This window comes from Tilletiaria anomala (assembly GCF_000711695.1).
Source record: "Tilletiaria anomala UBC 951 chromosome Unknown K437scaffold_75, whole genome shotgun sequence".
In the NCBI taxonomy this organism is placed as follows: domain Eukaryota; kingdom Fungi; phylum Basidiomycota; class Exobasidiomycetes; order Georgefischeriales; family Tilletiariaceae; genus Tilletiaria; species Tilletiaria anomala.
In genome coordinates, this window is record NW_013546947.1 from 63,285 (window position 1) to 84,606 (window position 21,322).

The 21,322-nt window shown below is 58.1% G+C and overlaps 7 protein-coding genes across 7 annotated transcripts; 3 read left to right on the forward strand and 4 right to left on the reverse strand.

Annotated features, from left to right (window-relative positions):
- Window positions 1-2,612: 2,612 nt before the first annotated feature.
- Window positions 2,613-3,591, forward strand: K437DRAFT_269565 (protein SYM1; the record flags this gene model as incomplete). Its single annotated transcript, XM_013386425.1, has 5 exons — window positions 2,613-2,692; window positions 2,767-2,944; window positions 3,050-3,160; window positions 3,269-3,405; window positions 3,498-3,591. 5 exons carry the CDS (start codon window positions 2,613-2,615, stop codon window positions 3,589-3,591), a joined length of 600 nt encoding a protein of 199 aa, XP_013241879.1.
- Window positions 3,592-3,765: 174 nt separating this feature from the next.
- Window positions 3,766-4,743, reverse strand: K437DRAFT_169700 (uncharacterized protein). The gene has a single exon (XM_013386426.1). It carries the CDS (start codon window positions 4,521-4,523, stop codon window positions 3,939-3,941), a length of 585 nt encoding a protein of 194 aa, XP_013241880.1. The 5' UTR covers window positions 4,524-4,743; the 3' UTR covers window positions 3,766-3,938.
- Window positions 4,744-5,123: 380 nt separating this feature from the next.
- K437DRAFT_226530 (putative siderophore biosynthesis protein) lies at window positions 5,124-5,993 on the reverse strand (the record flags this gene model as incomplete). The annotated part of the gene is made up of 3 exons (XM_013386427.1): window positions 5,124-5,246; window positions 5,331-5,438; window positions 5,520-5,993. 3 exons carry the CDS (start codon window positions 5,991-5,993, stop codon window positions 5,124-5,126), a joined length of 705 nt encoding a protein of 234 aa, XP_013241881.1.
- An 892-nt stretch (window positions 5,994-6,885) lies between these two features.
- Window positions 6,886-7,778, reverse strand: K437DRAFT_169684 (uncharacterized protein). The gene has a single exon (XM_013386428.1). The coding sequence runs from the start codon at window positions 7,541-7,543 to the stop codon at window positions 6,998-7,000; it is 546 nt and encodes a 181-aa protein (XP_013241882.1). The 5' UTR covers window positions 7,544-7,778; the 3' UTR covers window positions 6,886-6,997.
- Window positions 7,779-9,313: 1,535 nt separating this feature from the next.
- K437DRAFT_258106 (uncharacterized protein) lies at window positions 9,314-11,505 on the forward strand. Its single transcript, XM_013386429.1, has one exon. It carries the CDS (start codon window positions 9,369-9,371, stop codon window positions 11,082-11,084), a length of 1,716 nt encoding a protein of 571 aa, XP_013241883.1. The 5' UTR covers window positions 9,314-9,368; the 3' UTR covers window positions 11,085-11,505.
- Window positions 11,506-12,018: 513 nt separating this feature from the next.
- Window positions 12,019-15,386, forward strand: K437DRAFT_169880 (uncharacterized protein). The gene has a single exon (XM_013386430.1). It carries the CDS (start codon window positions 12,507-12,509, stop codon window positions 15,072-15,074), a length of 2,568 nt encoding a protein of 855 aa, XP_013241884.1. The 5' UTR covers window positions 12,019-12,506; the 3' UTR covers window positions 15,075-15,386.
- A 176-nt stretch (window positions 15,387-15,562) lies between these two features.
- K437DRAFT_258108 (uncharacterized protein) lies at window positions 15,563-21,118 on the reverse strand. Its single transcript, XM_013386431.1, has 3 exons — window positions 20,962-21,118; window positions 18,034-20,877; window positions 15,563-17,971 (listed from the first exon to the last, which is right to left on the reverse strand). The coding sequence occupies exons 2-3, from the start codon at window positions 20,859-20,861 to the stop codon at window positions 15,730-15,732; spliced, it is 5,070 nt and encodes a 1,689-aa protein (XP_013241885.1). The 5' UTR covers window positions 20,862-20,877; window positions 20,962-21,118; the 3' UTR covers window positions 15,563-15,729.
- Window positions 21,119-21,322: the final 204 nt, after the last annotated feature.

The window sequence follows — 21,322 nt, forward strand, 5'->3', positions numbered from 1 at the left end:
GATCGTACCTCCAGCGTTGGAGGTCAGAGTCTCAGATGGACCCCTCCCATTCTTCTTCACTGGATGTTAGAGAATAGCAGCCTCCGCAGACAGAAATACTAGATCCCAATAGTCATGGAATCTTGAGGATGTGATTTATAATGTACCAGTCCTCAAGCTTCCCTGAAAACTCATAATGTACGCACAGCTTGAATCCAAATCTACAGGACAGGATGAGGCACATATTTGATGTGGGCAGCGTTAACGACGTTGAGCTTCATACCCTGGGTGAATGACGCATGTCGACAATGTGGTGAAAAGCGAGAACGTTTTACAAATGCTTAGCAGAGCAACTGCTTTGCCTTAGGGGTCCAGCCGCAATTGCATATTCAGAGCAAGGTAGACTTACTGTATAGCAGCATCTGTTACCTAGTGAACGGCCATCACGGGCGGCCATTTCTCTTAAGAGGCCAAGGGCTCCCCCTAGCATGAACCGCACCACATGTACCAAGAGGCTACTGCGGCGCTTTCTCCCTGGGCTCCCCTGCCGGACGCTGAACCAATGCAGTGGCCAATCTTCACGAAACTCGTCGAGGCGGAATATCCTGTCAAGTGTAGCAAACATGTCGCCCTAAACGGCTTATATGAGCTGCTACCCCCACTCACGGCGGCAACAATCTGCGTCACCACACCAAGGGTTTTGAGCGGTGTGATCTCAGCACTGGCTGACATGGCCGCCAAGGGCACTTCCCGAAAGCAAATTGCACATGTGACGCTTCCAGAATTTGTGATTAGTGGGAGCGATAGGCGAGAAGTATGCCCGGAAGTAACAGAACCCTTCCGTTGTCCACCGAGCCAGTGGCTTTAAGCAGTTTGGGGCAAGATTTGGAGAAGCTCATCGTTGAACCGCTCATAAAGCCTATTGCTATGACGGGTGCCGAGGAGAGATATACACGTTCTCGATCAACTCCAACTTTACATCAGAGTTAACTAGTCCGCAGCTTCTAAGGCCTCTTCGTCGCCACTTCGTACTCACAGCATCCTCCACCAATGTCCTCGAGGACAATGAGACCGCCATCGCCACAGCACAAGCTCCAGCGGGGTCGATCACTCTTTTCGCTGCGACTTTAAAGCACGGAAGAGGACCCCTCGAGGACTGGGTTCGTCTGCCCGTACACTCCTTGCGCACGGCCCGTTATGCCGATGGATATTAATGCAGGCCAACTTAGGTGCGAACTTGCAACGTGGAGAGGTTATTGACTGGTTGCCTCTGTCGTGCGGTTGGTGCTGGCTGTGATTGATGTGGGCGATGGCAAGATAGAGCGTAGTTACCTCGCCCAACGCAGTGACAGCACGTGACATTGCAATTGGCAGATCGGCATGAGCTGCTTGACATTCAACGGTGAACTAGCGCGCAGCCGCGCGCCTGGGTGTAGGTTACGTCCATAGCTCCTTTTGTTGAAGGAGCCTGGCTATCGACGTTGTCACGAATGAGTAACATCCCTTCCGTGCGGATAGGCGCCGTTGAACTTCTTGGTGGTACCTGCCTGCCGGCGCCGCCGACGCTTGCCCAGTCGTTTGCATCCGCGATGGGTTTGACTTTGCCTAGGGCCGGCCGAGCCTCATTTACGTCCCCATCGTACGTCTCGACGACATTTGTCGCGAACGCTTGACGAGACCAATTGGGGTCCCTTCGGCCTACTCATAGAGTCTCGAACTCTCCTGACCGGGCCCTGTAGGGACCTGGGCCCCTTGTGTGCGTATACATAGCCTGACACCACGATCGGATGTGCAAGTGTGCAACTCTCGTGTCATGTTTCCGGATGGTCCGAGGCGTTTCACCAAAATTGCGCCCACGTCATGATGCTCCTCGGGCTGCAGGCCGGCAGCAGAGAGTAGCATACATAGTTCGGCAGCCTGTGGGATCGGCGTGTTACAACCATCTGGGAAGCTTTAATTTCATATCTTCACAGACTTCAGTATTCATCAGTCGTATGCGTGCTAATAATCACCCTTCCAAATAGTTTGCATTGTGCACCCGAATAGTGAGGCGGCTTTGCGCTTATCCAGATAACCTTCCCAGGGTGGGGCGGCTGGGCAACGGTGTCTGAATTTGGCAACGCCTTAGGGTTGTTATACACCCTCACCTGGCGGCACGGCACCTTGCCAGTCAACTGAAATAGGCGTTCTTACTACGCTCAAACTACTACTACATTGATTCCCGGCACTACAACAGTGACCATGCCACGCAAACTGTGCCCCGCAGGCCGCTCCGCGCCTGTCGATGACGCACGCTTCCCATAGGCTGCCTACATTTTTTCAAGATAGCATACTTGCCTTCTAGGACCAAGTAAGGAATACACATGCATCTCGTTGCCCCCCACCCCCCGGTAAGACGGCTGCGACCAACTTGGCTGGCCCTTCTACTTGGATAGACTGGATTGGCGACGGCCAGACGACCGGATGCAGAACTCAGCGCAGGTCGCTTGTTTCAAGAGCCGAAAAGAGACCTAGGAGCTATAAATCCTACGCCCTCATAGCAGTCGCACCCACTTTTGTCACTTCCCAGCGTTGGCTTCACCTCGTCTGCAAGCTACGACACACTATAGAAAATCACGGCAGACATATCAAAGATGAGCTTTGCACGCTTCCTCGCCGCGACAAGCGCAACGCTACCTCGGCAATGTGCGACAGCAGGTGTTCTGTTTGCGACGTGAGTGACATTGCTTCAACTTGACCTAGGAATGCACACTTGCTCAGAACGCCGCTGGGTACTCATCTTTACAGTGGAGATGTGATCGCGCAGCAAGCTGTTGAGCGCAAAGGCAAGCAGCACGATATCTACCGCACCTTACGTCTGGGCGCCTATGGAGGATTGATTTTCGCGCCGATTGCAAGCACCTGGTTTGGGAAAGTGCTAGAGCGAGTGAACACGGGTAGTAAAGCGGGGAATGTGGTCACAAAGGTTTGTGCATGATCTTTGGCTGGTGACGTTGCTCACATGTTTACACAGTGAAGAAAGACATGAATCATGCTTAACATGTCTTCGCTCCGCCTGACTTGCTCTCAGGTCGCTCTTGATCAGAGCGTGGCAGCACCAGTATTTACAGCTGTCTTCTTCAGCGCAACCACCATCATGGCAGGTGGCTCACAAGGAGATGTGAAGCAGAAGCTGAATGAGGTACGTCCTTGGTTGAATTCGATTTCTATTCCCGCTCTAGCGGGTAGAGAGGAAAGAATGATTGTTTTGGGACTGAAATGCACTTCTCTACTGGTTACGATGTCGCAGAGCTGGTGGACCACTTTGAAAACAGGTTGGATGCTCTGGACACCTGTGCAAGTGATTAACATGGCCTTTGTCCCAGTTCAACAACGCCTGCTATTCGTCAACGTCGTCAATCTTGGGTGGAACACTTTTCTGTCCTTGTGAGTATTTCACAGGTGTGGTAACTCCGGCAACGTGCCGGCTAATAAAGGGGACGCCGAGCTCAATATTTCATTCTTGTGATTGCGAAAAGAATGTCGGGCTCAAAAGCACAAGCACCGCTCGAACCGATCCGGGACGAGGTCGAGTACGAACTGCGGGAAGTCAAGGCTCACAAGCTGGCATGATACAGCGCATGCTCACGCGTACTCGGAAAAGCAAATGCTATACGGCACAAGAATACACTTAATTCAATACCACACTTTGTGAACCCCTTCTAGGCTGCAATTTAATCAAAAGCCGCATCGTGCGAAATATTTCTCTGAAATTTCGGATCGACGCGAATGGGGAAGTACGCTTATGACTGGTCAAACGACATCCTTTCACATAACCACAATGAGCTCCGCTTTGTTGTCGGTCTCATCGCCCTCCTTTTGCGAGGTGCGGCACGGGGCACAACGTCGATGTCCTACAGCCAGGAAAACGTGGAGAGGGGCTTATAGAACATGATCGGGATTGCTTCGTGGTTCGCGCGCTATTGCTCCTTGGGCGCCTTGGCTTCTTCGGGCGGTTGCACAAAGGTGGTGCTCACAGCACGGGTCGTACCGATCTGCTCGCGACTCCAAGGTATCAGCAGGCGCGCAACGATGCGCTGACCGTGTGTCGTGCGGCCCTGTGCACAGGAGGCAAGAAACGCGATGGGTTTTGAGATTGTCGGCTGCGGCAAGAGGATGTGGGCTTTGATTGCATACTTCGAGTAGTATGCCAGCCCGATGTCTTGCGTCTTCGATGCTGGCTCCCTATAGTACTCACTTCCAGCTTCGGCGGCGATGAAGCCGATCAGGTGGGTCCAGCTTGAGAGGATCATCCGGCTCGAGTTTTGCTGCGCTGGCGTCAAAGGGGGGCAACTCCTTCGCCTAGATATTGCAAGCTGTTCACATTTTATAGAACTACCAGTCTTACATCCGAAAAAGCTCATCCATTGTACAGAGGTCAATTTCAAAGCGTTGGCTGTCGCAAGCAGCTTGGATCGTTCGCTTCGCACGAAGATACATTCATTATATTCCTCTGTATTGGGCAGCGGCAAACCACTATTCCTTTCATCAATGCGGTCGGTCATGGATCATCGGCGTTTTTTCTTCGGCAGTGACGCGTAGACCTCTCGGCCGAAAGCCGTACAACAGATAAAAGCTTTAACAAAGTACTCATCAATTTCGATGTCAAGCCGTTCATGCTGCTTGTCTCGCGTCTCGCTATCTGGGTCAAGGCAATTGAGGCTCTCACTGACTCCGAGCCGAGCGGACCCCACAGTCGTACGTACGCCGCATCAATGTGGGAGCGAGATGCATTACTCACTTTTTACAGGCACCGTAGACAGGGCGTGACCCAAGGAACGTATTCTACTGTGCACTTACGACTTCAGTCGTACCTTGCGAGCTGCAATATCGTCAACCGTGAGCATACGTGGAACACGTTCATGGGTGAAGGCCATGCTGTACTAATCTTCAAAGGAGATCCACGGGTCGTCGCTTCACAAAAGGAGAGCTAGCGACGCTCTGATGGAACCTTCTAAACACCTTCGATTGGATGTCTGCGCGCTGGTAGCTGACCAACATGATCAAGTCTTATCCGCACGCCGCATCATTTCGCAGGCTTTCTCACTTGGATGCCCAAATAACACATTGAATTACTATGATTACACTGGCCCTCGATTCTGCGCTTACCCTTCCCATGCCTTGGCGGCCTCCATCTGCTGAGGCAGCGGCCCCATGGGACATAATTGAAAGAAGCGCTCGCGCGGGATCATGACGAGCGCCGAGCGCTTGTGCCCGAGATCTATGAGCTGTGTAGAGATAGAATAATCGGTGCATGCGCCATGTAAGCATTCTGGCTTTGGAATCGATGGGAAAACAGACCGCCTACCCACCTTTTCAACGTGCCCGCCGACCATGCACTCGTACTCGACCATCTTGGTGTTGCTCGCGCGCGGCTCCGAGACGACGAGTTGTGTCTGCGGATCGAGCAGGAAGCAAAGCTAAGGAGTTCGGGTGGTCGCAAAGGGTGTCAGCTTAGCCAGAGCACTGCCTGCAAAAGCATGAAAGAAAAAGTGACTCACATGCACAGCAGCACCCATCCATGTCCGCACCCTGTGAGCACCCCTGTACTTTGCCTCACCCACTAGCGCATGGAAGCCCATGTCCCTGTCTGCGACCTGGTAGAAGGGCGCGACATTGCTCTCCTTCGCAAAGTAGATCTCGACAAAGCCCCACGGCTCATCATCCCAGTACCCGATCAAGCCGAATCGTGCAGGATCGTCGACGATCTCCTTGATGCAGTCAAAGTGCGCTGACATAGCTGGATCACGTTGGCGCCAGCCGGCATGGACGCGATCGCTATTCTGCCACTTTGCGCAGAGTTGCACGTCGCGCGAGTACGCAGGCCCATCGCGCGCACCCTCGCCGGCTTCGGGAGAGCCGATCGAGACCATCCGGTAGCTCAGATGCTGGGCGACTTCTGGAATGTAGCGGCGGTAGACGATGCTGCCGGGAACTGGCTTGATCCCTGCGTTGCGCAGCGTTCCAGAAGGCATCATGAGTGTGTACGCGCCGTCCCCATACGTGTGCCGCTGTAATGGAACCCAAGGCGAGATGAATGGCGATGACGGCGGACATGATTGCCAGAATGTAGAGCGATGGATCACGAGGCCGATCGGTCCATCACGCAATGATGTGGCTGCAGGCGAGTCTTTCCTGTTGGAGAAGACGGATTCGCTTGTAGGGATGCCAGGCCCAAGTGTGACCGCGAACGCTGTACCGATGGGCTTGCCATCGATTCCATGGAATTCAGAGTGCAGGAAAAGCCCTTCTTCGCCCTTGTAAAGCTCGAAATAGACCCAAGCGGCGAGCCACAGCATGTCCGGCACGTCCCTTTCATCGTGCGAGATTGTCTGCCCACTTTTGGGTGCCTGATGTAGAAGCGCAACAGAACCCCACAGCTGCTTGCAGCGGTTCTGCCACGTGTTGTCGGATAATTCTTGCATTGCGTCCACTTTGGAGGGATGCATTGAGGAGGACGGGAATATGAGAAGAGACAGGCAAGATTGTGGCAATCCAGCGATGAGAAGCTCTACCAGCAAAGCTGGATAGTGATGTCCATGTGCCTCCCGCGAGACGTTGTCGAGGGTCGTAATCTTGAGGGTCCCACCGATCTCCTGTTGAGCTTCTCCGAGTACAGAGGCGCAAGCATCTCGAATGAGGTCACATCGTGGTACAAAGACATTGCGCAGGTCTCCCCCTCGACCGGATGGCGGCAATAGCGTTGGCCAGTGTGTCGGCGCGGTAGGTGAGACAAGCGATGTGAGAGCTGACATGGTCGCTGTCGTTTACCAACCGCTCGATGCCGTGCACCTTTTTGTCAGGCTCTCTATATGCTTTGGTAGACGAGAAGATGGTGTTGTGCGGTCTTCAATTTTCTTCTAGGAGGCACTTGCTTTGCGACACGTGATTTTCGCAGTTGTTCATTCAGATCGCGGAATCTACGTGCGATTGATATGCAGTCCCGTGGGAGCTGTGCGCTAGTTAGCCAGGTAATGCTTCAACGCTCCATCTGTGAAACTGATCTGAGAAGAGATGCAGTGAATGCGATTTTCAGATGTGCAAGGACACCAGACGCTAAACGATGGCCAATGGCGTGTCCGATGATACCCGATGCCTGATGTATATGATCTACCGTCATCGGTGGATCATCAAAGGGCAGGCATTGGTAGCAGCGATCGAGGTGCCAAGACAGAGAGATGTGCTTGCTGCTCCGCTCGAGCGCTTGGCAGCTGCGAATTGCAGTAAAGGAGCAGATTAGACGATATCTCACTTGGAAGGACAACAAGGCATTCAAATTTTCACGAGAAGGCATGCAAATTTTCGAAACTACTGGTGCCTGCTGGCGTTCTGGACCGAATGTTACGTGCAATATGACGGATGCCGGTGGCTCTTTATCAGATCTGATATGATGAATCGTGGATCCAATCGATGTGACCTGCATATGTCCTATTGGACAATGCACCGCGGCAAGCGGGCAGCGCTGCTGTGTGTGTGGTGTGATTCGTGCGCGCACTGCCAATTTTGGCACGACGCAAAAGACCATGCATAGACCGGGTTTCAACACATCATATGCACAAAATGCTTTTTATATAGACGGCCCTTTTCGCTCTCTTCGCCGTCGCTTGCCGCTTTGCATCCGGCACACTGCATATCATCCTTTCGCATAGAAGAAAAAGCTGTTCGACGCTGTTGTTCGACTTTCGATAGACGGTGAGTTGGTGTATCCGCCCCCATTTTAGTCTGCCTTCTCGCAAGCACACGTTCGTAAAAATGGCAGAAATTTAGCGGGGGAGTGCGGCTTCACCTGTCTGCGTCAAGCTGCTCTCGGGCTCGGCAATTTGGCCCTCGCCTGGCGTAGCAGCATCGAATTCGTCAGACGGCTCGTCGACGCAGACCCTGCTGTCCGAAGGGAGGGAGCAGCTTGAAATAGTCTGTTGGCTAGGGGATAATCTATCCTTTTGCTGTTTTTCATGACACGGTTTCCCAGTCGAATCAAGCGTCTCTTGCCACGGGCTCAATCGAGCAGGTGGGCTTTTGCAACCTTACCCGAAGCCATGGAGGAGTTGAGTTGCTCGGAGCAATCGGTGCAATGCAACGGTTCAAAGAGTGATTGTGAATCTCGATCACTATTTGCGTCTATACGATCAGGGTCAGCGCTCTGTGATTCCAGACTTTTTGTCTTTCGATCGACTTCAAGGCCAGTTAGGGACCGAGATTGATTTGCGAAAATGTTGCTGACAAACTTTGGCGACTTGCAGACCTGTTGTTGCACTCGCCGAACGGGTTCAATCCTTGGCACCATCATACGTCCGCCGTCGCTGCAGCACATTCGAAATCGACTTGCTCCATTTACATCGACCCGCGTCGACTACGACACTGACTGCATCGGAGACGCGGAGACGCACATCTTACAAGACTCTCAAACAGAAACGCTACAGCCTGTATCGAGGGATCCGCCATCGAGTTGATCGTCGACCGTCTAGACGCACGAAGTTGCATTGACGTGTTCGGGATCCGAGGAACGCAACGCTGCACACCCACCGGCCCTGAGCAAGAACACAGCTTTGCAGGTCACGGTACGTCCTCGTCAGCAACTTGTATCACTGAATTGTCGACAGACTCGGCATTAACTAATCAACGTCTGAAGGGGCTCAAGGCCGATTTTGCCATTTCAGCCAGCACCGACCTCCGTTGTCGCCTTTATCAACGGCAACGGTTGTACAGACCGTCGCTGAACAGTCCGAATCCGCTTGAGCCAAGTGTCTCTTCTGAGCTTGCCATCGAGCTAGCAAGCGCTTGACCATCTCAATCCATCCATATTTTAAGCCCCCCCCCCGCCTGCACGGTTCAGCTCGTTTTGGAGTAGCGCGGCGTACACTGAGGCCACGTCATACACAACGGTCAAGCTTGACGCGGCCAAGGCAGCCGCGCCTACACACACCTGGCGGTTTGACACAGCGAAAATGGTCGAGATGGAACACAAGACACGGCGTGGTTTTGCCGCTGAGGCTGAATCTCCAGCACATACTTATGACCTGATCGGCTTGGGCTATGGTGAGGGATCCTTGATCCTTCCATGGGCAACAAGAGCATATCTGATATCACCGTCACTCTATTCTTCCGCTCACAGGCCCGGCAAATTTGGCGCTTTCCATCGCTTTGCGCGAGGAGCTAGAAGCACAAGGGAGGAGCCTCGACAATGCTGTTTGGCTAGAGAAGAGTGACAGGTTTGCGTGGTGAGTCCGCCCAGCAAGCCTTCGTGTGGGAAGAACAAGCAGCTGAAAGAAAGATGTTCTCACTTTTAATACTGAAGGCATACATCGCTCTTGCTGCCTGGTGCGCAGCTGCAAGTCTCACCATACAAGGACATGGCGACGATGCGAAACCCGTGCTCCTCGTTCACATTCACAAATTACCTTTTCACGCACCGCCGCCTCGCATCGTACGTCAACCGCGCATCGAGCATCCCAAGCCGGCGCGAGTGGAGCGCGTACCTCACCTGGTGTGCCGAGCGCATGGAGCGGGAGGTCCCCGGCGTCGTGCAGTATAGCAGCGAGGTTGTCGCGGTCTGCGCCGACGCGCCTGCTGCGGCCGACTGCGCGCCGGAGACGTTCAGCGTCAGGGTACGCGATGCGCAGACGGGCAAGATGAGGACAATGCGCACGCGCAACCTGAGCATCGCAGTCGGCGGCGTGCCGCAAATTCCGCCCGCCGTGCGCGACCTGTACGCTGCACAGCCGCATTCCGACGGTCCATCGCGGATCATCCACTCGGGCCATTTCTTGCCGTCGCTGGCCAAGGCGCGCTCTGCGCTTCTGAGAAAGTTGGACGGCGGCGCGCCTCTCCGGCTCGCAGTTGTCGGCAGCGGGCAGAGCAGTGCGGAGATGACCCTGCATCTCTACCGAACGTTCCCTGGCGCGCAAATCGACCTGCTCTTTCGCGCGCCGGCGATCAAGCCGAGTGACGACTCGAGCTTCGTCAACGCGGCCGCGTTCGATCCCGACGCGAGGGGCCGGTTCTGGCAGGCGAACATGGCGACGCGGGAGCGCTGGCGTGAAGAGTTTGCGCGGACCAACTACGCGGTCGTGCGCTGCAACGTGCTGAACGAGCTCTTCACGCTCGCGTACGAGGACACGATCGAACTGGGTCAGCCTGTGCCTGGCGCGGACGGGCCGTCGGAGACGCGCCTGCGCATCGTCGCCAACACGTCGCTAGAGCACGTCGAGCAGGACAGCGCAACGGGCGAGGTGCGTCTGACAACGCGCACAGCCCTTGGCGCCACCGTGACGCAGGCGTACGACGCGCTCTTCCTTGGCACGGGGTTTGCGCGCGAGCTGGGTGCGCTGCCGTGCCTTGGCGCGCTCAAGGAGCACTTTCCCGCCGTCGCCCAGGACGAGGCGCAGCGCGTGCTCGCACAGGGCTACGACGAGCCGCCTGAAGGCGCACCCTCCACACTGGCGGAGCGTATGCGCGAGCGCAACCGCGGCGTCACGCGCGGGTATCGCCTCGTGCCGTACGCTTCGGAGGTGTATGGCGGTGGTATCGGCGCTGGGAGTGCGCTCGGCAGCAACAATAGCAATACAGGCGTTGCGCCTGTGGCGGAATCGGAGGAAGACGAACATGATGATGATGATGCTCCTACCTTGTCGAGTCGCGGCGCGATGGCGGTGAGCAGCCGCCGGTCGAGCGACAACGAGTCGGTCGGTAGCGGCCCGCCCAGTCGCGGCAGGAGCCAGACGGGCGCGGCGTCGCTCGCATCGAGCGTGACGCTTCACAGTCGCACTGTCTCGCCCAAACGCAGCGTCTCGCCGTCAGCGGCTGCAGTAGGAGCAGGTGTCAGCAGCGGCGAGATTTATGTGATGGGCTGCAACGAGGCCACGCATGGACTGAGCGACAGTCTGCTCTCCGTCTGCGCGGTCCGCGCGGGCGAGATTGCGCAGAGCCTGCTGCCGGCGCTCGCGCGACGTGCACGTTCGCCAGGGGCGGACGCGGCGCTCGCGATCAAGGTCGCAGATGCCATGGTGACGCCAGTGCGGTTAACCTCGGCGGCGGCGGAGCCAGGCGCTGCTGTTGCGGCTGTGTGAGCACGTGGCCCGGCACTTTCTCTTCCGAGCCGGTATGTATTTTAGGCTGCATTTGCACCTGCACCCGTTCAGAATGCAGCTTCGATTTCGGGCGCTACGCGTACATGCATGCATATATGCATGGTTCTTTCCGATACAGAATATGTGGACGTGCACTAGGCCGCGATTGTCTGCGCGTGGTTCTGCAGCTGGGCTGGCGTTAGCTGTGGTGCTCTTACGCGTGTGTCTGATGACGGTCTGCCTGCGCTCCCCTCTATATGTACATGTCTCCATGCGGGAGGCCAGCGACTACATGATGTAGTACTCTAGCACGCCTGAGTGTTACCCGGTGCTTATCGCGCCATGATTCCACGACGTATTCACCGCCAATGCAGAGGGTAGTTTATAAGAGAGAGGTCGCAGCGATGTTCCGCTGCTGGTGCGACTGTGTGCGTGGTGAGATGATGGCATTGCTTATCATTGCTTGCTTCAATGCTATCCTGGCAATGAGGATACTGGAGAGAATGTGTACTGCGCAGTGCGCAGTCGAACACGGGCCAATACCAGACCTAAACGGTATAACCGAGGTGTGTCAACGCTCGGAGATAAACAGGTGGTGCGTTTGCGGCCGAGAGACCGGGTGTTTATGTGGAAGAGTGTGCAGACTCCACTGGTGCGAGGAAGGCGATGGAAGGCGGCGGGACGCCTCGCGCCACGGAATGAGGAGAGCGGCTTGCGCTTTGGTCAGCCAATCGATTTGGATTAACGGGGGGAGTCCCTTGAAGAACAAAAGGGGGAGGGAGAGCGGCACTGAACTAGAATCCAGAATCCAGCGCATAATCCTTTTGTGTCCACTGAACACCCAACTGGTACTGCTGCTGCTGTACTAACCCTATCACGATTGCTACTATTATGTAATTGCATCCTATTCAATCGGATTGGACTGAATCGCCCCCTCAGCTCATCATTCCCTCCCCTGTTCCATCATACCTCACACCCCGCTGCGAGCACATGCTCACAGTCACACGCCCCTAACCAAACGCACGTCAACTCCCTCGCACCATCGTCGTGCTGCTCGCAGCCAGCCAGCCAAGCGAGCAAAGTGTGCATATCCTACCAGCACCCCCAGGCACAGCTCGAGTCCATCCACCCCTCTTTACCCAGTCGGGTCGACCAGTGGTCCTCCTTCCCTTTTTCCCCTCGCTCCACTGCGTCGAGCTTGCGTCGCATCGACGACCGGCAGCGCACTGCAGGCGAACAAACGAACACGAGGGCCGTGCTCGCGCGACGCCCACCTCATTTTGAAAGTAACATCGCCATCGACGATCGCACTGCATACGCAAGACAAGCGATGGCAGGCACTTCCCCTCCATCAGCAGCGGCTGCGCCGGGCACACTGCCACCATCGGAAAGCAACTCGGAAGCGCGATTCGTGAGTACACAATGCAACCCCCCTCCCCTTGGCCTCCCTCTCCCCGATGGCCCCAGGTAACTCACGCCAACGCGATGCCGTCCTCCACGCCCTCTGCTCCCTCTGCCCCGCAGCGGTACCACCTCGCGACCGAGCTGCGCCGCATGGGCGTTGAGCCCGATGCGGCCATGCTTGACAAGTATGTCAAGAGCCATTACGAGAAGTTTGTCGGCGGCGGTGGCAGCAGTAGCAGCGCCGCTGTTCGTTCACCCGCTTCGGCGTCGAGCAGCAGCGCGGAGCACGCTGACGACCTGCCAATGGCCGACGGCGATGACGAAGACGGTGAAAGCGAGCACTCGCACGAGGCACGCACGCCGCCTCCGCCGGCTTCTGCGCTTTTTTCCAGCACCAACGCTGCAACAGCGACAGCATCGCCGGCCGCAGACGCTGCTCAGCCACAGCAACAGCCTGTCGCCGCGAACACCTTTGACGACTTCTTCCACTTCGACGAGGATCCTGCCGAGCTGGGCTTCAAGGCTCATCAGCAGTCGCAACAGCAGCCCTTGGTAGCAGCCTCAGTGGCCTTCTCTTCTGCGTCGTTCTACCTGGAGCCGCCGCCATATGCGCTCACAACAGCAGCCGCCACGCCCGGCGCGGAATCGAGCGAGCAAGATGCAGTAGGAGGACTGGCCGCCGCAGCAGCGGACGAGGCAGACATGAGCACCTTTGTGTTTGACAGTACCTTTGACACCAGCGCCTCCTTTGCCGGCTTTGACACGTCGGCGCTTTCCTTTGAGTCTGCTTCCACATCCGCGTCCATATGCGCGTCTGGGAACTTTGCAGCCGAGGAGGACAGCATCATGCACGACGCCGACCCCGTCACCCTCGCCGCCATCCCGCCGTTCAGCTGCGCCGCGCTCGCCGCGCCGCCAGCACCACCGGCGCCCAGCGTCGACCCAAGCCTTGTGACGCTCTCGGCGGCGGGTGAAAAAGCGCAGCAAGGGGAAGAAGAGGAGGCAGACGAGGATGAGATCACTTTCGAGCCTCACGCTGCGTCTTCCTCGGCGGTGCCGGAGGTCGGTGCCGACATCGTACCCACCGCCACAGCCCAAGCAGCACTGGCTCCTGCTGGAGAAGATGGCGAGGAGGAGGACGCGACGACGACCCCATCGCACGCACAAGCGCAGCAACAGAAGCGCAGCGGCTCGGCCGGCGCCAAGACCGTAGCACCCCCGCAGATCAAGCGCGAGGCATCTGCCCGCGACGGCGACGCGGAGCTCGACGCGCTCCTCTCGGGCGAAAGCGCGTCGCTACCAGCGGGGATCCCGGCGTCGATGCGTTTCGTCGCGTCGGACTTGCGCCCGACGCCCGAAGAGTACAAGCGGCTCTCGTCCAAGGAGAAGCGGCAGCTGCGCAACAAGATCAGCGCGCGCAACTTTCGTAACCGCCGAAAAGAGTACATCACGCAGCTCGAGGAGCAGTTGCACGACAGGGAGGATCAGCTTGCGCGCCTCGAGGCCGCCATGCACCGCGTCACGCAAGAGAACGACGGGCTCCGCGCGCAGGTGCTCGCGCTCAAGAGTCGCCAGCAGCAACCACAACAACCGCAGCAGCCGGCGCTCGGCGGGCGCGTGCCCATTCTCAGCACTGTCGACGTCAACAAGATCATTGAGCTGCTGCAGCGCAATGCAGCGACCACGGCAGCTGCTGCTGTCTCCGCCGATGGTGGAGATCAACAGATCTCCCCCAACGTCCCTGTTGCTCCTCTGGCGTCTTCCAGGCCGGACACGCTGACGACGACAACTGCCGCCGTCAGCGCCAACTCGCCGCGCCTCGCAGCCGCTTCTACTGCGCGCGTCGCCGTCCTGCGCCGCGCTTCGAACAACGGCAGCGCTGCAGCCGCAGCGGCTGTCGCAGCTCCTGCCAGCTCCCCTGCGCCTGCACCTGCGTCTGCCTCTACGAGCGCGTGTGCACACGCCCCCGCCAGCGTCAGCGCAGGCGGCGAGCCAACGGTGAACACCAGGAAGGATCTCGGCGTTCCCACGAGCGGCGCCGGCGCGGCGTCCACGTCGTCCTTCTGGGGAGGCAGCGGCGGCCGCGGCGGCTACACGAGCGTACACACCACATTGCTGCCGCCGCTGCGCCTCGCAACCGTGCTCACGCCCGCACAGATGCTAATGCAGATGCAGATGCCTTTTGCCCCTCCCGCGTACGGCCCCGGCCTCAGCGCTGGCACCGACAAGGCGTGCGAGCGCGACGCAGCCGGTTTGCTGGCGCACATCACAGAGCTGTATGTCAGTCGCTGCGCTGCGTCCAAGAACGGCAAAGAGCAGTGCCTCGGTGCCGCGCTGGGCGATAGCAGCAATACAAGTATTAGCAAGCAGTGCGTCGAAGATGATGAGCTGCCGAGCTACGCGCAGGCGCTCGCGCAGCCGCCTGCGTTTACTGCCGTCACCACCGTGCTGGACGCTGCGACTGTAGCGACAGCAGCGGCGGCGGCAGCAGCTGCTTCCTTGCGCACCGTGGACCAGGCGCCCTTCGTCCCCGCCGCGCGGGCATTCGAGCCGGCCGACGCAAAGTTGATCGAGCTCCTCTGCTAATGCAGGGCGGTCCAGCAGCCGTGCCTTTCAACCATGGACGTTCAGCCGCCCTTTTTCCTTCTCACCCACACGTATGCCATCATCACCATCACTGCTGATCGCATTCTCGCGCAATACATCCTGACCGTCATACTTCTGCCCACACGTCTCACTTGGCGTGTCGTCGCCATTCCGCATCTCGGGCAAACAGGCATCCAAGAACAGAGCATAACAGAATCAAGCAAATGTCTCCCGCATAGTTATATTACCGTACAATAGCGTCCACGAACACCACTAACAGCGCTGCTGTACACTAGGGAAAGAATCGGAGTCTGCCATGTCGAATCGTTTAGGAATGCCCTGGGAAAGCCTTGGTCCGTCTTGTGCGTACAGGTGTTGCAAGGGTCAACTCACCTCTTCGTTCTTCGTGACGTGAACGACCATCAGCTCATTCCCTCCGCCCCGTGGGCGCGAAAGCAATCGGAGACACATTACGACGTGTGTGACATGCTATCCAAACGTTTGCATTGACACAGCAACATACAATGGTACGAAGGAACTTGTGTACCCGGACCGCTCGATAGCACAAAGCTCGCGGTCCGAAGGTGTGAAGAGAGATGCGAGACTGATTTCGTGCATAGACAATGCAGGGGCTGCTTGCTGCTGGCGCAGATCATTACGATTTCTGTGAATCAAAGAATGCCACACGGTCCTTCAGAGATGCTCCGGGCCCAATGGCGCTCTTACGCAACGTGGTGCTGGAGCCCGGAGGCGAGAGCGCGGACGGAGCAGCATCAATGGCGCCCGCAGCGCTCTTTCTGGACCCGCCGAGCGTAAAGCTCCGCTTCAAGTCGACGTTCAGCGGACGCGTCTCGCCGTGGCTGACAGCATTGCGAAGCATGTGCGAGGTGGCGTGCGTCGTGTCGTCGCTCGAAATATGCAGCTGTGGAGCCGCTTCGGACTCGGTGAGGACAGAAGTGACGCGGCGCTTGGGCGACGTTCCGTACGTTCCGCCCAGCCACATGCTGGGCGACGGCGAAGCGTCGTTCGACGCCTTATCCTGCGCTTGCAGGAATGCCTGCGCGCGAGCTTTGACGCTTGAGCTCGCACGCGAGGATGTCGTGATGCTGCTGCTCCCCTCAGGTGGTACAAACGTCGGTGACGCTGAGCGCTGGCGTTCCCCAAGGTCTGCCGCCGGCGACAGACGGCCGCCAATAAGAGGTGAAGTTGGCTTGCGGCCGGGAGAATATGTCACACTCGAGCCAGCCGAGATCTTGGAGAGAGTGGAAGGTGTCTTGAGGTGTTGACCAGTCAGAGACGTGCTCTCTTCTGCCGGGCTGAGAAGCGGGGCTGCATTGACATCACCGATAGGGGAGGCTAATTCGAGCTGATGGTTCGGCGCTTGCTCCTCCTTGCCGGCAACCTCCTCAGCAAGAACGTCATCCGGCTGCCTGTCAATCGACTCCGAACTCGGCTTCTCGGAGAGTTTGGACGTAACAAGCATTCGGATACGATCTTGCACGCTCTGGTCCCTACGCATGCGCGTCGAGCTGCTTGCGTTGGAGCCAGCGTCCGAGAATCCGGGGGAAGCCGTGTCCTGGCGAGCAGGCCTCTCGAATCGACCAGCAGAAGGAGGCTCGGGAACAAATGACATTGAGCGCGTGCTACCATCGGAGGGCTCCACATGGTGGCGACCAGCTGGAGAGATGCGGCCGTTCTCCATGGGCTCGCCCAGAGCGGCAGTGTACCTCGGCCGACCCGAGGGGCTGGCGCTGCGCTCACGGCGATGACTTTCCGTCATCCGCTTACTCGGCGACGAAAGCTCGTCTTTGTCAAGAGCTGGAGCTGCGCCAGCAGGCAGCTTCAAGTTGCTGGGTTGGAAGGACGCAGAAGGCAGCTGGTCAGGGACATCCGTCTTCGGCACTGGTAAAGCACTGTTGAAGGACGCGGACGAAATGTTGGTCTGACGAGTGTCATGCTGCTGTTCCACCTCGCGCAAGTCCGTTGATGCAGGAGGGAAATCTGCAACGGTGTTCTCCTGCTCGCCTGATCCGATTGCGTGCACCTTCTCGTTGGGCGACGTGTCAATCTTGGATAAGGCTGGCTTCGCCGTGGTGGGTAACTTGTGTGCATGGATCATGGACACGTCCCGACCCCCCACGAGCAACTTGGCCAGGACAGCGAGAGTCTCACGCCCTTCTCTAATCTCGTGCGTGGCCGCCTTGAGCTGGCCAACCTCGTGATGCATGAGGCTAGTCATCTGCCCCACCCACTTGTCCATCTCGCGCTCCCTGGCCGAGGTAGCGCTCATTGAGTCGCTGTGCAGGGCCATCTGCGCATCTCGCTCAATATCAAGCAAGCGTGTCTCGAGGTCGCGGATGAGCGGCACAGAATACCGCTCGAAGCGGTAGAAGCGCACCATCATTTCCTGCAGTGCCTGTGGCAGCGTGGGGAACTCGCTAGGCATCGCGCCGCGGCCCGGCAACAAGGCAGCGCCGCCTGTTGCACCACGAGCAGGGCTCATGAGTGACTGTTGCTGACGCTCGGTTGAGACAGGCGCAGATCCGGCCGCGGGGTGCCCGATGTCCCCGCCCGGTGGCTTGACGGTCTCTTCCGTCTGGTAACCCTGACTGATCGGCGGGGCGCCGGTCGTCTGCGATACATCTTGCTGACGTTTCTTCGGCGACTTGGTAGGCGAACGTGTCCGCCGACGGACAGGAACATCCTCATCGCGATCCTCGCTGCCTGCCACCTTGCCAAAGCGTTCGCCAGCTGCGACAGGAGCGGGTTCCTGAGCTGGAGGCTGCATCGGTGCTGGTGTCTGTGCCAAGGCTTGGGCTTGCTGGGCGCGCATTGATTCGTGCTGAGCACGCATCTGCTCCTGGGCAATATGACGCGAGCGAGTCTCCAAGATGATCCTGAGATGGAAAGGTTGGTTAGCGCTGCTGGAACGAGAATGCAGCTGAAAAACTTCACTCACTGCTGAGCAGGTGTCAGTTTACCTTCGAGCCTGGCGAGCGCGTCAACTTCACTGACGTTCTGGGCGTAGGGCATATGAGGTAAGCTCTCCACAGCCGGCTCGCCTGGCTCCGACATTCTTGGCACCGCTTTCCTTCCGATTTTGCCCCATATGGCGATGCCGGAAGGACGACTGGGTGATCCCGCAACGCCGCCAGCGGCGTCCAGTGTATCAATAGCACGAGTGCCATCATTTAGTGCTTGCTTCGGCGCCCAGGGTCTGTCAGAAGCTGGATCAAAGCCAACTCGGGAGGCAGAAGGGCTCTCAATGATCCTGCGGCGCTCCGCGTCGACAATGGCCTGCGCCTGACGGATGCTCCTGCGCTTCTGCAGCTCGGCTTGCGCAACGATCTGCGACGGGTCGAGCAGGTCGCCATTGCCCTCTGCGTCGGCGTCTGGAGCAGGTGAAAAGAACCGCCGCCCGCCTGCAACGACTGAAACGGGGGAGAGACCGAGAGGCGACGCAGGTGGAAAATAAGGTCCGCCAGCGATAGACATGGGGTTCTGCCGTTGTTGCTGCTGTTGCTGCTCGTAGTCTTCGCCAGAACCCATCTTCGGACTGCTGCCAAATATGCCCTTGAAGAAGCCAGTGAAACCAGGACTAGCGCCGCGCTCACCCCGCTCACGCTCTGCCTCCTTGCGCCCTAGTTTATCGAATCTCAAGTCGCCCTCTTGTTCGTCTTGCCCCCCGCCTTGCTGGCGCTTCGCAGATCCTTGCTCCTTGCCGTCGCGACTGAGAACCTTGTTCAGGAACCCACTGCCTTTCGGCGAGATGCTGCCAAAGCCACTGCCCCCACTATAGCTGGCTGCAGAACCGCGGCGCTTGCGGCCAAAGGACGGCGATCCTGGGTCATTGGACGCAGCGGGAATAACGATAGGCTCTGGTAGGCCGTGGATCGCTGCGTCAGATAGGAGGCCACCACGCTGCTGGCCAGCTGGAGGTTGTTTATCTTGCTGCTGTTGGGAGTAGTACCCCGCGGGCATCGGCGCTTGACGCGCAGGCGAGTTCGGATATGCCTGATTCTGGTACTGGGGCTGCTGTCGGTGCGGCGACGTACCTTGCAGCAGAGCCTGCGCATTAATGGTGCTGAACGCAGGTTCGGCGGGGCCAGACGGACCCCTGCCGTGTCGACCCGGTGAGCCGCCAGTGCCGCCACCGCCACTTTGAGCGCTACTGCGACGGAAGCCTGATCCGACACCTGCCATGCCTCCTGTCCCACCCGGTGCCCCGGAATGTTGCTGCAGCTGCTGCGGCCGTGTCCCAGGAGAAGAAGGCGCAAAGGGGCTGTCACGTGGTCCAGTGAGCTGTCTACGCTGCTGTTGCTGTTGTTGTTGTTGGTCGACATTGTTGTTCTGCGTTTGCATGCTCAAGCTGAGAGCGCTCTGCTGCCTCTGTCCAAAGGCACTAGCAATTTCACCGGGAGACGATGAGAGAGGCGCGTGCTCCCCGGCATTCAGATGGTTTCTGTTGTTCAATGCGGCACGCTGGAGGTCTGCTGCTTGCACATCAGCGTCCTGCCGGCCAGGCGAGGGAGGCCGGAATGTGCCGCTACCACGCCTGAAAGCTTTGGCCGACATTGCTCCAGGACTGCTCGGTCTGACTAGAGGAGCGTTGTCGAAAGCATCTGCAACACCGCCGCTAGCAGAAGCCGCAGGGTCGACAGGAGCGCATGGCCTTCCTCTGCCCAGCTCGCCGCCTTCCTCGCCGACCGAACCCATGGGGATTGGCCTACCATCATTCGGAGAGCGCGCTGTGCCGTAGCCCACGCCGCCACCTGGGCCACCGGGTGGAACACCGAGCTGTCCTTGGCCGCGATCGCCATGGATGCTCAGAGGTCTGCTCTTCTGCCTGACATATGCGCCTACTGCACTTCCACCCGCCTGTCCTTGCTGAAATTTTTGCTGCCGTTGTGCATCGTGCAGCGGGTCTTGCCGGTTGTCCGCCCAGCTGGGCGATGCGGGCAGACTACCGGCGCCGGTGTTATTGTACTGGTCGGCAGTAACGCCGCCGGGCTGGCGCGTGACGGAGCGGACAACAAAAGTTGGCGACGCGTCACGCGAACGTTCCCTCTCGCCGCTTCGGCGGCCGGGCGACGCAGGCGAGAGTCTACGGGCTGCCGCGCCAAAGAACCCACCCCTTGCCTCGCGCTCTTGGTGATCTGGGCCAGCCGACGGGGAAGGCAGTCCAGTAGGGGTAATGGGCTCCAGCGGACTGGGCGAGCGCGAATTGACGTTGGAGGAGCGACGACCACGCTTGAAGATTCCCGCGAACGGGCTGCCTTTCCGTCCGCTCTCCTTGTGGGGAGAAGGGGATGGAGGGCCGGAACGAGCCGGGTCGTTCCCGCCAAACGCGGCTTGCGTCTCCATGCCAATGTCAGTGTTGTTGTACCATTCGTCGACGGCTGCTTCATTAGTAAAAGGTATAGATCCACCGCTGCCAGCACCGCCTCCACTACCCGGGAATGAGTGTTCCTCAGGTTGAGCAGGTAAACCAGCGTGGTACGTAGCCAGTGGGGGAGGTTGGGATTGCTGATGCTGTTGTTGCTCTTGCCCTTTCTGTTGATAATACTGCTGATGAGGCCATTGCTGTAGTTGTGGTTGCTGCTGCTGCTGTGGCTGCTGCTCATAGGGACGAGAAGGTGAACTGGAGAGCGGTGCGGGTACGCCGTAAGCCCCTTGTGGAAGCGCTTGGGCGTGTGGCGCGCCGCCGACCCCAGCGGGTGAACGAGGACCCCAGGCGCCCGCACTACGGTTCGGGGAGCCATACGCGTAACGATACGTGGAAGCCATGGTGGAGGTTGCCTTTCTGGAATTAGAACCGCATAGCCGTCAGAATATTCGCACGCGAAACCTGGATGACGCGTGAGGGCGTAAGGGCGTGAGAGCTCACCGAGTTGTCCAGGCTCTCTCCGCAAACGCGAGTGAACCTCTCACCGACCTTCTCCTCGTTGCTCTGTTTGGTCGTGGAGATGGCGGGTGATGCGTCTCTAGCTGACAAAGATATGCCAAAGGGGAGAGTAAGAAAGGCGATGCGATGGGCTATTGACCGATACAACAAAGCTGTATCATCATTGCGATGAGACAGGGGGGTTATGCTATAAATTAGCGATGACAACAGCTGCCGGCTGCGGGTGCGGCGCGGCGCGGGGACAAGTCAATAATATCACGTGACCACCCCCTGGCGACTCATTAGTCCCCTCAGCAACGGGCTGAATGACGCCAAAGCACGTGGCAAATGGCGGCGTATCGCC